The sequence below is a fragment of the Megalops cyprinoides genome, chromosome 16 (assembly GCF_013368585.1).
Source record: "Megalops cyprinoides isolate fMegCyp1 chromosome 16, fMegCyp1.pri, whole genome shotgun sequence".
NCBI lineage: Eukaryota > Metazoa > Chordata > Actinopteri > Elopiformes > Megalopidae > Megalops > Megalops cyprinoides.
Window position 1 is genome coordinate 24861242 of NC_050598.1, and position 15278 is coordinate 24876519.

The following is a 15278-nucleotide window of genomic DNA, read 5'->3' on the forward strand; positions in this document are numbered from 1 at the left end:
GGGGGCCTTGCTGCATGAATCGCTATCCCAAAAACAGGCCATCTCTCTCACAGAAGACAAGGGGTTTATGCCCCGGAAAAAAAACGACCAATCTGAGAGTTTGGACTGTTCCATTTACTGCACTCACAGCTTGGGCCTCCCGTCATTTGGAAGATTAGTCATGGGAAATATGTAAATATTGTTGTACTGTCTCTCTTTGAATAGTTGTAAAGATTATATTATATATTTTATGTAAGGCAGTTTGGTATTTTGCAGAGAGCCCAGTTACACCTCTCTACCCCCTTTCTTAATCCAGAGCAGCTTTTAAAAAAAAAAAACAACACAACAAAGAAACACAAAAACAACAAAAACTAATGAAATCATACAGCCCTCCATATCGACAATTCTGGTGAAGTGTAAAACAATGTGTAGTTTTTAATATGTAGTAAGATCATCTCTCCATAGAACTTTATCATTTACCTTGTGGTTTCAGTAATATAAACGTATAGATTCTTGTCCCATTTTTCCCCATTTGTCCCTCCTCCCAGGATGTCTTGATTGGCTGCATCACAAACTGCCAGCAGCCAATCAAATAGCAAGCTGGTTTCAGATAACTCCAGATCACCAGTTTGTACTTTTCGTCACCATTTTTTTTTTAAAATGTATAAACATTGGAAAACACTCCTTGAATAGTACCATCAGGGGGGGTTGATTTGTATCTGGTCCTTGTAGAAAAAACTCATTGGTCTTTGCTTCTCATCTTCCATGTCTTTAATGCACACGTTTATAAACATTTACAAATAGTTCCAGCTTGTACTGTTTTGTCTCCTCCCCCTGCAAATCCCAAATTCTCAAATCCCACTTCAGCGCCTTTTTAAGACATTCTGATCTTCGCCATCCATCCGCTGTCATGAACTGATTCATTTTGTTTTTTTTTCCCTTTTTTTGTTTGTTTTAAATGATAAAAATTCACTTGGAATGACATTTTTTTCCAGTCTTGAATGGATTTTTGTTGAGAAACTCATGCAGGGGTGTGCACAGTCACAGAAATGGTGATAAGACTTTCATTTGAGAGTTAACAGAATGATGACAATAAAACTGGATATGAAACATATCTGTAAAAAGGGAGGGATTGGGGGGGGAACTCCTCATGGCCGCAGGGTACAGGATGCTCAGAGCTTCTCTGGGGAGGGGATCCAGATGTACGGTCCCGACTGTTCTTCAATGATCAGCTTGATTTTGCTGTAGAGCTCCTCTAGCGAGTCACCCTGTACAATTGCTGCAGCAAGGAGGAAACAGGAAGTGTCAGAAAATACGATGCCAGTATATTAAATTACTGTTTAGCATAGAACGGTAAACATTAACTCAAATCTCAGAATGCCAGTTTCCTCATCACTCAAACACAGAAAGCAGGAAAGTGCAAACGTATAGCCTAGATGGGCCATTAGGTACAACCCATTAGGTGAGTAAAAATATCACCTGTGAACGGAGAAATGGAGTAACTATTTTCTAGTATTATAATCACTTCAACACACATGGTTACAGCTCACAGCTGGTATTATGCAAGTCAATTATGATTGACAGGAAAAAGTAGATAATGATCAGAGTATTAATATTAATATCAATAGTCTTTGACACAGACAATAAAATACAAATTTTCACTTTTTCAAACTTGAATTGTATAGTTACCTGTGAAATACTCGCCAAACTCCTGTTCCAGCTTCATTGCCTTGTCGAAGACTTTATTGGCTTGCTCGTATGTCTGCCTCTTGTTCAATTCCCTTCAGAACAAAAATACAGGTAAGGGCACGGAATGGCTGTTGCATATTAATGTACTGCTAACTGTATTTATTACAAAAATTATGCTTCATGAAAGTACGCTCACTTCAATTTTGAAATTGTAGAAAAAAAAACAAAAAAAAAAAAAACACCCTTGAAATAACATAACATTGATAACATAACAGACCCTTGCAGCCTAAAGCTTTAAAAATGAAGGAACAGGCCATTTGTGACCTCTCCTAGACATAACTCTTTCAAATAATCCTAGAATCCTTTTTTCCTGTGACCGTATCGGAAAGTAAGGTACACTGCACAAAGAGTTCTCTTAAACCTTGCCTAGTTTACAGACGGCACTGTGAACGTTTTTCATGTATAATATTCATGAACTGTGACAAATGTTTTCCTAATTTTCTTTTTCTAAGGGTGTATATTTCCAGTTACAGGCTATTCACACATGAAGCTAGCCAGCTATTTATAAGTTCTCCATTGTTTCTTGTGGTATGCAGTTGAGCAAGAGTGTTTCCTTTTCTCATTAAGGCATGGACTAAACTTGTATATCATAAAATTGAAGTTAAATGACAGCAAAATGACATGTATATTCTTACAAACCTAAAATAATGGTCCTAAAATACAACTACAAACCTAATATATTATTCTGTTTCAGTGTGACATTGTATCTGATATACTGCATGGCCACTTGAGACCTGGACTTTAATCCTGGGGTATTTCCTCTGTTTACTTTCAGTTGTATGCAAGATGCAGCGTTTTCATTTATTCATTTATTTCATTTATTTATTTTAAATAGACATGCATGATCACTGAACACTTCGGTTTCAGAGAACTTACATTAGGGCTTCGATGGATTTTGGCTTGATGAAAATGGCGATTGGGTAGAGTTGTGCTTGCTGCAATCGCTTTATGGCATTCCCGGACACATCCAGGATACAGTGTTTACCCTACGACAGGAGAGTGGGAGTGCAGTCATTCAAGGACAGATTAACAGAGTTTCAGACTTTGGTCACAGACAGCACATCTCCCAGCCCTGGAGAATTTAGCTGTATTGGTCGAAAAATAAAAAAAAAGAACTATACAAGCTCAAGGAAAAAATAACCAAATAGTTTAACAAATATTAACTAGCATATTAAATTACGTAAGCAGTTACACATGCATGCATGCATGCGCGCACGCACACACACACACACGCACGCTTTGTGCTGCCTACCCTCTCTGCCACAGCTCGGACGGACAGGACGCTGGTCCCGTAGAGGTTCTCGTTGAACTGGCCGGCCTCGATGAACTTGTTATCCTGAATGTCCTTCTCCATCTGCTCTCGCGAGGCCACAAAGTGGTAGTCCTGGCCGTCCATCTCGTTCTCCCGCCTGGGCCGGGTGGTGTCTGCACAGGGAGAGCCGTTACTCACCCACTGCACCTGGGAGGTGCACACTGAAGCCCAGAACAATCATTCCCGCAAACTATTCAAATTTCTCCAGTTACTGCAGTTTAACGATGCATGGGCTAATCATGGTTTGATTTGCTTCTGAAAAAAAAAAAGATATAATTGCACACATCTTAGATTATGGAACCCGCTGAGTTGGCTTCACTGGGGTTTGGTGAATAGACCAGCATAGCTGAACTGTGCCCACTGCTACCACACTTGTATCAGGGATACACAGAATCACCCGACTGCAGTTGCCCAGAAGTGAGAAAACAGTCTGGCGATTTGAGCTAGCTGGCTAAAACAGATCCTTAATTTGAAGTCATTATTAATAAATCTATGTAATTTGCCATTGTTAAAGTAGCTAAGCTAGCACCTAGGCAGGAAATCCAGTCATACAACTCTGGACTGACAGCATGTTAACTACATTTGCACCAAAATATGTGGCTAGCATGAAGACAAACTAGACATGTTGCTTGACACCTAGCTATCTTGTTCATTATTTAATTGATGGCTGGCAACTGCTCACTAGGATCACTATCTAAGCAAATGTAAGCTACAATAAATGCAAATATATCAGGCCTTCATATGTAAAGACAAAAAAATGACCATTTAGTTTCCAAATAATAGAAACTGGGTATTTAATACATTGGCTTAGTAGATTTTGAAGTAGATTGCTTTTAAGATAATGAAGATCCGTGGGAATTTACTATATGGGGATTTTGTGTCTTCATCTAAGGTAGCTACATACAGCTCATAGTGGACAGGACTATGATCAGGGAAGGGAAAGTGGATCCAGTGCAACATAGACCGCAGAGCAGTAAATTAGCCAACTTGCCACATAGGTCAGGACCTTTAGAAACAGACCAGGACATGGGAGCTTTTCCAGAGGCAAAATATTTCCCCACCTATTCAAAATGTGAACCTACCAGCAATTCATGCAGATTATTTTCTACCCACATCTGCCCAACCCACACAGCACTGTTTCAGTTCCCGCATGCATTCACTTATTAGCACGGCTCTGCCCCACTGTCAGGCATGCTGGATCACATGCCCGCAACACTTACGTGGTACACAAGACCCAAACTTGTGAGGGAACTCTGAGATGAGGTCATCGTTTACTCTGTCCTTCATGGGTCCCAGGATGATCACAGGTCTTGTGTAATGAACTGCAGAGAAAACAAACACGTCTCAAACACCGTTGTGCAAAAGGCCAACAATAATCCTTGGCTTTCCGTAATTAATGTGCCAGTCTTTTGCCGGGGGGGGGGGGGTGGGAGAGATTTAAAAATACATCTCACTTACTCTCCTGTCGAATCACGGGCTCGTAGGACAGGATCGTGTCTTCCTGCCCTTCTGCAAAAAAAAGAGGGGAAACGGAAATGTCTCAGCAACGTGTTAATAGTGATTAAACAGGCTGACATATAGCTGGTGTAATTTTGCCTCAGCTGTCTGGTGTTGCCTTAAGTGTGCCTTAAGTGCTGCCAACATTACTACTACAGCGCATGAGACACTACGGTCTGCCGTGCGCCGAGATGCCGTCCCGTCGGACTGACAGCCTGCCACGGAAGTCAGCTGGGAAATAAGCAGGCCTGGGCTCAGAGACGAGGCAGCTGCTGTAGTGTTGATTTCATTAAAGGGCTTTGTGTCCCCTGGCAGAGAGGGCTGCCAGAGATGAGGGCAACTCACTGGAGCTGCTTTCGCTGTCGCTCGTGTTGGACGTCAAGCATTCTGCGGGGGGAGAGGGAGGGGAAAAACAAGGTTAAAATAACATTTAAAACAGGCAGCATCAGATGGAGGGGTGATTTTCTTTCTCTCTTTTTTTTAAACAAGGAATTTACCAGGTCCACTTTACTCGTTGGGAAAGAACTAGATCTCCTGCCACTGCAATTCCCTTTTGGAAAAAAAAAAAAAAAAAAAAAAAAAGAAATGCAAACGAGCGGCTCACTGCTGCCGTTTAACGGGACATAGTGCCGGAGCCCAGGGTGGAAGTGGTTAGAGGTGCCAGTAATAGGAAATGAAGTGTTTCCTCTTACAATGTCCCTACTGACCTTCCACACGCGGGCCAGCGTTTCCTGCAGCCGGCCCTGTCTCTGCGGAGGCCGACAGAGATACCAGCGCGTGCCAAAGAAAACACCAGTCTTAGGCTCGTTCGCTCAGCCCTTGGCTCTCTCAGCCCTGAACGCATAGATGGCGATGTCAGAGGCTGGGGGGGGCAGACGCAGGCAATCTCCTAAAGCAGGGACTTCCACTCCATCATGGAGGGTTGGAGGTTTCTCCACCTTGTGATTCATGCACTGCCCCACTTAGTCTGTTTTTACATCCAACGAAGTCTTCAAGGGTATAAGTCAGTAACTAGACTCAACAGAGACCATCCAGACCCTGCCCTAGAAGACTGTAGGACACTATCGCCTGACTGGGGGGCCTGGTTGGGGTGTCCTGCTCTGAGCTCACGGGGGGGGGGGGAGGCTGTGTGACAGGAGAACCACACACTTACTCAAACTCTTTGATCCATAAAAGTCATCGCTTAACCCTGGGAAGTCCTGAGTGTCCCGACAGGCGAGAGCAGAAACGAAGAGAAAAGAGCAGACAGGAAGAAGAGAGGTTAGTGAGAGCTGGACAGGGCCCTCGTAGGGAGTGGACCAACACCGCACCGCTGTGCTCTCCGAGCGAGAGACTCTGTGCCTCCGTTTGGGGGGGGGATGGGACCTGGGGGGTGCTGCTGAATTTTTCATCTTCAAAAGCAGGGCTCCAGTCAACAAATGGATTAGAAAGGGTCATTAGCGGTGATGAAATTTTCTCTGTGCTCTTGCTGCGAGTCGAGTAAAACTAATTAAGTGTTGCATGTAGGTTATGCACACCATTCAGTGCATTAGAGAGTCATTAGGGACCAGGGCAGCAGACAGAGAGAGAGTGAGGTAAGTTTCAGCGCAGCGTGCTAGTGTTAGTCCAGCTCCGCACCTGTGGGTCCCGCAGAGAGGACCGCCACCCAGACTCCCAGAGCCGGCGTCGGTCGTCTCCGGGGCAGAAGAGAGGTGAGGACAGCAACGCCCGCACACGCAAGGTGGGCGGAAGTGAGAGAGGAAGGCCGAAGCTTGAGGGACAGTGTTACAACACCCCCCCTCTCACACGCTGGTACTTACGTTCAGTCTCCACACACTCCACAATATTCTCCTTGCTCTTGTAAAACGGGAACTTGCGCGAGAGGTTGAAGCTCTTTTTACGCTTTACTTTGACTGACTGTTGGGAGATGTACAGATGGCGGGAGGGGAGGTGGGAGGGGTGAAACAAAAGAAAACAGAATGGGTTTCAATGAAATGCACAGCGCACAGAATGCCACCCATGCACACAAGAACAGAAATCAAAATAAACTGATAAATTTATTATGAACATGAACAATGACCAAAACAGCAGGGAAATGAAGTGAAAATTGAAAAAATAAAGACAATGAAATGCATGAAGACACCTAGACTTCATAAACCTGACTTGTAAAAAAACTACACAACAATAAAGAATAACAACTCTGTAAATCTGAAAACAGACAGCCAGTGGTTTTCATTTTATTTTTGCAGAAACATTTTAACAGCTAAAAAGCAAACTACATCCCTGACAAACACTACAGATTTGCAATAAAGGCAAAATCAATAAAAACATTGCTGTGAGATTTCAGACAGATCCCGATAAAGGACAGTTAACGGCACAACCATTCCAGAAGTTCCAATGATGTGTCTTTGAGCAGTGAAGTGGATAGCAGCTTGACAAGAACACGCACACACACTCACTCACACACACACGTATGCACGCACGCACGCACATGCCAACACACACACACACGCGCACACGCACGCACACCCACCCTTCTCATGCAGCAATCTGAAACATGCTCTTCTTCACTGCCTACAGCATGCAGACCCCTCACGCTCAGAGGCGAGCGGGTCAGCTCCCCAGTGCACAGGAAGTGAGAGAGAGGAAGCGAGCGAGAGAGCGCTGGTCCAGCCATGTGCAACCGTACTCACCCTGTTGGACTCGATCATGCCCGTCCTGGCATGGAACTTGACCGTTTTTAACCTGGCGCGCTCTTTCTTCTCCACTCTGCACAGAAACAAGAGAGTTGTGTTTGCTGGAGCGGGACTGGACACAAACAAACAGCATTTTGGACAGCAGTGTGGCGTAACTGTAAGGAGTAAGTTGTACCCTCGCTGTTGTACCCTTGGCCAAGGTATTTGCCCCCAAACCCACAACTGCCTCACTAAATATCCAGCTGTATAAACGGATACAATTGTAACATACTGTACGTAAGTTGCTCTGGTTATGAATGTCTGTTAAATGACAATAATGTAATGTAATTTTGCCCCCCCCCCCCCCCCGGTATTTTTCCACAAATCAGGGAGCACAACCACCCCACGCAAGCAAGGGGCAGGCTGCTTTAGTTCTTTACTACAGAGGCATTTTTGCACTGTGGCCTAGTCCTGCTTGGGAGTTCTGGATGCTGCTGTAGAGTGTAGAGACTGAAGCGTAACGGACAGGCACAGACTGCTGGGTGTAGCAGCCAGGGCGGGGGGCGGTACCTCTTCTTGCTGGGAATCACCCCGATCTGCTCGCTCTCCCCGTGGGGCGTGACCAGCCTGGCCTGCCACCACTCGTCGTCGGAGGCGTTGATGACGTGCAGGATGTCCCCGTACGAGAAGCTGAGGCCCTGGCTGGGCAGGCAGCTGTCCCGGGTGCGGTCGTAGTCAAACAGAGCCCTGCGAAGGCAGGAGATGACACATGCGTCACAGGAAAGTGCAGGATACTGCCCACGTTAACTCCTTCAAAACCTCCAGATCTACAAACAAAGCAACCTCCCGCCCTGAAAAGTGTGCTTTTAAGATGGCTGATAAAAATAAGTTTTGAGGGTGATACACACACTGACTTCTTTGTTTCCTCAAAGGACCCTTTCAAGAGGAAAGACCCCTTTATTCCCCCTGCCCTAGAGGCAAACAGGTGACAGATGACCCCAAAAACAGCCCTTCATTGTGTTCGGCTCAGAATGTCTGAATGCTGTCACACAGGTAAGGCTCCCAGGTGTTGAATGGGAGCCATGCTCATTATACTGGATGCCTACCTGCTTACCGTTTCAGTTTTCAATCACTGAGAACCCACAAGCCCTTTGTAATATCCCCACACCCACAGAACACATAGAGAGCAACGGTCCATAACTGCAAGTCTTGTCCCAGATCAGAAAGCATTTTTAGTTAAGAGCTTTTCAGTTGTGTAATTAGTCTTCTTTTCTCCGATGCACTGCCCTGATTCTTACTTTTTCTTAAGTAATATATCAAGCCTGCTTTTATAAACATCATTAAGCCTCACTATCTGTGCATTTCCACATGTGTACAAAGACACTGTTAACAAACCCCAAACTTGAACCTATGAACTCCTTCCCAGCGCAGATAAGCCGTGCTGCAGCTGGTGTTATCAGCGCTATCGGCCCCGGCAGAAGTGAAGCCTCGCAGTATGAAGTTTGCTTTCACGGCGGCACACTGCCCTGCTGCGGGTGTCGCTCTAACGGCAGTGAGTGCTCCTGGAAGCATTAGCGCAGCGCTACGCTAAGCTTTCACAGGGGTGGAGATGCTCCCGGCCACTCCGCCCCTGCCCTGGATTGTGGACATGCCCCTGAGGGGGTGCTGCTGCTGCTGCTGCTGCGCGCTAACGGACAGCGCCACTCACACATATCCAGCATGCAGCACCACGGGGCGCATTAATGCCCCTAATACTCACAGCAGGCATTTACACCTTTACAGACTGAGGTGGTATAATAGCACCAAGAAAAAGTCAGAGAGTGACAAACATTGTGCAATTTTCATTCGGAACTGATTAGCGCAAGATCATCCACAGAGTGATTAGAAATAGCCCGAAAGACCTGAATTTTCCCATCACAGAACCATGGGTATTTGGAGAATCAAAGGGAAAAAACTGAATGGCAGTGCTCTGTGGGGGTCTGTTGGAGCTCTAGGGCATTGGCCAGTAAGCTAGTCAATAAGTATTAAACAATTATCCATAATATGCAGTTGCAGTTAGTTGTAGTTACTGAATGATAGATCACTTGACTCTTTGCTAGTTAGTCATCTCAAACAGCTGTGTGTGCAAGCAGACTGTGAAAATAAGCAACAGAGGTAAAGCTACGGCTGTGCTGAGTGTGTACAACACTGCATTAAAGAACAAAAGTGTGTGGAAATCTGGGTTTGATCCAGCAAAAATACTGCTGTGTATGAGACTCGGAAGTTATTGTTACATTTTCAGCTACAGGTCGATACAAAAAAAGATCCTGTTAGATTTCAGCAGTCCCAGCATACTTCCCAAGCAGAGCCTGTGGTACAAACAGATGAACAATTTGCACAAGGACCAAGGGGAAAAAAGTACGGGAGTTCACTGCTCCAAAAATTGGCAAAGGTACCTGTGGAGGTTACGCACACCCTGTGTTTACATTCACGTTCTCCACACACTCTAAAGTACACAGGGCACGGAAAGGCACACAGAGGCAGCGGTTATCACACAGCCACTCTGAGCGGTAGCCTGGAGCAGAGAGCTCACCAGGTCAGGCCCTCCCCTGTGACTCCCGACGGCAGCGCCCTCCTTCCTGCCTTATTGTGACAGTTTTTATTAGTTTCTGAGACGCTGGAAGCTGTCCCAGCAGCAAGGGATGCATTACAGTGTAAGACACACCCAGCTTTGCACAGAGAGGGTTACGAATGCTGCGGGCTCACATTCCAGTACTGTGTAAAACACACTATTTATATATATATATAGAGCCTTCCATATTGTTCTAAAATGAATTTCAGATTTAACTTATTTATATTTAACTTAGTGGATTTTATTCCACAATAAATTATGTACAAAGAATATGCCTTTGATCTGTGCAATGTTGTCAAATGCATGACAGAGAACTAGAAAACTATCCAATATGTAATTTTTTCTATTACATCATGTGTTTGTTTCCATCTAATCATGGGTGTGACTAAATATGGAGGGCACTGTGTGTGTGAACACACACACGCATTTATATATAAAAATGTCAGGTAAGGTAAAGATAAGCTCAGGGGGTTTTCACTTCTCTTTAGACAAATGTCCCCTGTAACAGAAATAAAACTCATGCACAGAACTGCCCTCTTCTGCCTACACAGAGCAGAAATACATCACAAGCTTGCAGTTATGGCTTGCTTGAGCAAAAAACACCACTCGCCAACTTTTTCCTACGCTATCCAGTCCATAAATACTCGTTAGCTCTTTTACATGTGATGTAGGCGTGTATTTGTGCAACTTAAAAATGTCACAGCAGAGTGTAACTTGCTCAGTGTTTTTAGACCTACTCCAGTTTCACACCTTAACACACACAGAGCCAGGTTAAGCCTGACCCCAGAAACCCTGCCTCTGTCAGGGAGCTGCGATTACAGCCGCGGGAGGTCACCTGTCCCGCTTCCTGGGCCAGTTTCCAAATCATTCACGCTGCGATGCTACACTCGATAACAGACTGATAATATGCCAAGCACAAAGACTTAAAAACCGATTTGTAAAGACAAGCGTGCCCGACATCAGAAAAAATCCACCAAGACAACACGAGTAATATAAAAAGCCTACTGCCAGGCCATATTACAAGCAGAGTAGTAGATGTCACGAATCTAATAAATGCTCTCTTCACCTCATGTGCCCTGTGTCAAACATTCAAAGAATGGTACTCCAAGGTGGGAAAAGTGAATGCGCACCGACCGCAGACAGTGACGGCGGCGGCAGCACGGGGGCGACGCGTGTTTTCGAGGGGGCGACGCGCGTTTTCGAGGGGGCGACGCGCGTTTTCGAGGGGGCGACGCGTGTTTTCGAGGGGGCGACGCGCGTTTTCGAGGGGGCGACGCGCGTTTTCGAGGGGGCGTACCTGACGTAGAGCGAGCGCTTCTCACTGGTGCGCAGGGAGCCGGAGCCCGAGCTCATGCTGCTGTTCATCATCTGCTCCCGCAGGTCGTGGATCTTGGACTCGAAGCGGCTGTACTCTGCAGACAGAGGAAAAAGGGGGGGAGAGGGAGACAGATGAAAGTTACTCCTGCGTTATACGGCCTCAGCGCCTCGCGACTGCAGTGCAGCCTGCTCCACTTCTGCGCTGTCCTGGATAGCCCGCCCATCCGCCCAGGAGCCGGGCGCTTCTGCACTGCCTGAGGAGGGGCAAGCATCAGCCGCCTGTTTGCCGGTGATTAATGACCTCAGGAGCGGAGGAAACTTCGCCCTGCATCCCTGTCAGACCTTCTGCTAATATCTCCTGTCAGGTGATCAATAATGCATCTTAATTAGCTCCAACATGCGCTCATCACTGTAATATAAAGGCCCCTAAAAAGAATTCCCTCTAATCATTTTTCATTGCATATCAAGCATAGATTTCCTGTTCCAGAGCAAGAGGTGATCTATGATCCTTGCTGGTGCCACTTCATAAAACATGCAGGCCGGCGCTGCAGACGAGGTGGTGTGACATGCACACCAGCACACTGCGGAGGAAGAAAACAACCCAAAAACGAAGATGAGATCAGCCCACAGGAGATAACAGACATGAGCGAGAGAGAACCTCCAGCCAGCCGCTGAACAATGGTGAGTGACACGGAAGCAGGAATGGTGCAAGTCTCTAGGTCACGGGACGGATGAAGATGACAAGGTGACATCCTCGCAAATATGTGAGGTGCGAAAAAACAGGAAGGAACAAACCGGGTGTCAGACCTGCCCTTCCAGTCTATGAGGTTCAGCCAAGGCTTGTAAAGAAAGACTAGTAGTTTATCTATTTGGAAAACCTAGGTTTCGTTCTCTTATATTTCAACACACCAATGCATGATAGGTTAAAATTTTGCCACATAAAAAAATACAAGTCTTTCTGCTTTCAAACCACCTTTGACCGTTCCTGCGAAGCTTGTTACTGATTTACTAACAGTTCTTGCTGAAAACACACAAGCTCACCCACCGGCAAACACAGACACTCTCTCTCAGATGCCAGCTCCGAAGAGCACCACCTCAGCCGAAACCCGAAGAGCAGAAATCAAAGCAAACAGAAACCGCGGCTGAGAACGAGACCAGCTCTGCCGGTTCAGGGGTTAACACAGAGCTGGGGAGTGACGCCACAAGGTGCGGTAACCCGACACCACCTGCTTGTAACCAGGGCAACGCCCCTGGCACTATGGGAACGGCAGTGCAGCAAAGGAAGAAGCAGGCAGACAGAACAGTCCGCAAAGCACACAGACGGGGGGAGAGAGAGAGAATGAGGAACGACGAACAGAGAAATGAAGTCAGGGGGTACAACACAGACGTCCGAGCCATTTTAAAACACAAACAGGAGAGCAGGTAGTTTTCCCTGTTCCTCTAGGCAAATGAGAGGTGCATGGAGGTGCTCGAGTCCTCATTTTTGAGAGGACTAGTCAGCACTCACTCTCACCGCCTCCTCCAACTATATCAGCACCACCCTCCTGTCCAGCTCCATCTGCCAGAAGCAACAGGGAAGGTGGGAGAGAAGAGAGCGCACGTGTAATGGGCAACAGTGGAGACAGCTGCTGTTCGCTCCATGTGGCTATCATGGGGATAGCTAAGCAATCTGACACCAAGCCAGTCAAAGCCCGGCAAGGTTCCACCCCCCACCACCCCTCTCTCTCTCTCCACACACACACACACACACACGCACACACACACACACACACACACACACACACACACACACACACACACACACAGTACACACAGTACACACAGTACACACACGTACTTCAGCTGCACCCCGCGCTAATTCGCAGCAAGTATCAAGGCTGGTAATTTAGGGTGACCCCTAAAGAGGACAGCGAAGCCTCTGCGTCTGGAAACTGGGTCGTTTCTGCATCTTGCACAGATACCGCTCGTCCTCATTTACTTCTGCCGGGCCGGGCGAGAACATGTTTTGTTCTTGAAGCGGTAATACAATATCGCAAGTGTGCGCCTAATGAAAGGAGAGCTTTAAGGGCAGAGAAGAGGTCAGTAAAAAGCCTCTTCCACTGTAAGCACTACCAGTCTGGGCTTTAACCACCACAGTCCTCCAGGCTGCCCGACAGAGAAATCTGCATTAAAATCCCACTGTAATGGCATCCCTGCACAGAACAGCCACTCTGACTAGAAAGGCATAAAGTCCACTAAAACACCACTGCAGCGCTCAAAGGCATCCAGGTCACGAGCGGGAAACATTACCTTGCTGGAGCTGACAGTGACTCCTTCGCTCTGACCTCCCTGGCCGACAGAACCGAGACCTGTAACTACAGCTGTGTCACGCAGAGAGAGGAAGCTCGGCATCAGCAAGCTCCACGGGAAGAAGCAAGTTGTGTTCATAAAAACCAGCCAGCAAATGAATGAAGAAGGGGGGGGGGGCACAAGGAGTAGCTCCAGAGCAGCAATTTGCGCTCTTGGTTTATGGAGTCCTCCGCATTAGCTTTTAATTAGAGGCAGCCCGTACGGCGGAGGCTGCACTCCGGCCCTGACAACGAGCTTGGCGTCGTTCTCGGCGCTTGTTCCCGACGGGCTGGAGTGTAAACCGCCATTCCAGCTCCGGTTACCTAGGCTATGCTCTGAAGCAGCGGCCAGGCCCATGGGGAACGCAACCAGAGGCGCGGCGTGCCCGGGAAGAGGGCAGCGGATTGGTGGCTCCGCAAACCCCTCCCCCGCTGCAGGACACGGGGAAGCGAAGTGCCCTTGTCTGGTTAAACAATGCCAGGCTTCAGGGAATTTATCAGCCGTTAACGCCTATCACTCTCCCGCTAACATCAGAAGTGAATGGCGGCCTAGGCACAACACGCAGGAGACATGCTGTACACCGTGTACCGCTGACATGCGAAACTGTCACAGGAAGGCATAGCTTCAGTCAAAGGCAGAGTCGGCTACCGTTTCAAAATAAAGGTGACTTACAAAAGCAAGCCAGTGTATGTCATCAAAACCTATCAGGCTGGCCAGCTGAGAAGTGCTTATTTGACAACAGAGTAACTCAATACCTTGCGTCATGCCCTGAGCACTAACCTCTTCAGGTGGTACAGCACCTGGGTTCACCCAGTTCTGACAGGTACTAACTAACTGGTCAGGGTGAGGCATGAGACTGATTTCTTTAACTTCTGCCAATAGATACTCCAGATAATCAGAAACTGGCATTTATGATTCTTACTAGAGACACTGCAGCAAGTGTTTCTTGTTTTTAAATTGCATCTACAGCTCAGTATTGCCACTTTCAAGTGGGTATATATTAAGCTGATTTTTGTTTGGCAGAAAATCATAAAACATTCTTCTAATCTCAGCGACACAACATTCTTTGTCACTACAAATGAATGAGAAAGTGAATACCGTCCTGGCTGACGTTAACACAACCGACCTAGTCAAGGCCAAGTGGTGAAAAGGCGAAATACACGGGTTTTAAATCAGTCCTGAAGTACAGTACAGCCCTGACCCCACAGCGTTCAGGACACAGTCTGCTGGCCAAACTCTCCCTTTCGTTCCAACTAGTTTCAAAGCTCAATGCAGCCTCGACGATCTGACCTTTATTTTCGCTAAAATACCAGCACCTCCGAGAGAACTGCGGAGCGGCGTTTGATCAGAACTACGGCTACGCAGGGAAGCATGCTGCGACAGAGATAGCCTATACTGCCACATTCCTATCATAGTCTGCATAGGGGCCTGAACCGAAACGCATATTTTCCTTTCATTGTTGTTACAATCCGAACAGCAATGCCAACAACGAGTTATGCAAGTTACACGGTGACGCATACATGTATACTTTAATGAATTAACACTGAGCACTTTAAAAGAGGTTCCTTCCGTAGGAGAATACCCTTCATGGCTCTTCCTATTCAAAACAGGGCACCTGTTCTGCTGAGTTGAATGGTGCAAAATATCAATCAATGGATTAATTATCCATAAAATCCAAACCTCGAAACCGAAAATCCAAGTAAAAGGGATGGGAATTTAGTAAACTGTCACTAAGAATGGTGTTAAGTAGGTCAATCTTAAAGGTTCCTACTGAATCACTAGGTAAAATTCATCACAGCAGCAAAATGATTTATATGCATCTATCATCTGG

The 15278-nt window shown here is 46.6% G+C and overlaps 1 protein-coding gene across 7 annotated transcripts in view; it reads right to left on the reverse strand.

The window, feature by feature from the left end:
• Positions 1-732: 732 nt before the first annotated feature.
• dlg3 (discs, large homolog 3 (Drosophila)) overlaps positions 733-15278 on the reverse strand; it is an 87228-nt gene continuing 72682 nt past the window's right edge. For 3 of the 7 annotated variants that reach the window (XM_036548103.1, XM_036548098.1, XM_036548101.1), the window contains 11 exons: positions 11100-11214; positions 7762-7938; positions 7210-7285; positions 6337-6433; positions 4883-4924; positions 4499-4549; positions 4261-4362; positions 2981-3153; positions 2605-2714; positions 1669-1760; positions 733-1258 (listed from right to left, as the gene is read on the reverse strand). In XM_036548103.1, coding sequence (XP_036403996.1) covers positions 1152-1258; positions 1669-1760; positions 2605-2714; positions 2981-3153; positions 4261-4362; positions 4499-4549; positions 4883-4924; positions 6337-6433; positions 7210-7285; positions 7762-7938; positions 11100-11214 — 1142 coding nt within the window. In that variant the 3' untranslated portion in view covers positions 733-1151. Of the gene's footprint in view, positions 1259-1668; positions 1761-2604; positions 2715-2980; positions 3154-4260; positions 4363-4498; positions 4550-4882; positions 4925-5690; positions 5737-6336; positions 6434-7209; positions 7286-7761; positions 7939-11099; positions 11215-12164; positions 12212-15278 lie in introns of those variants that run through there. The other 4 variants (XM_036548099.1, XM_036548097.1, XM_036548102.1 and 1 more) reach the window with 3 other exon arrangements.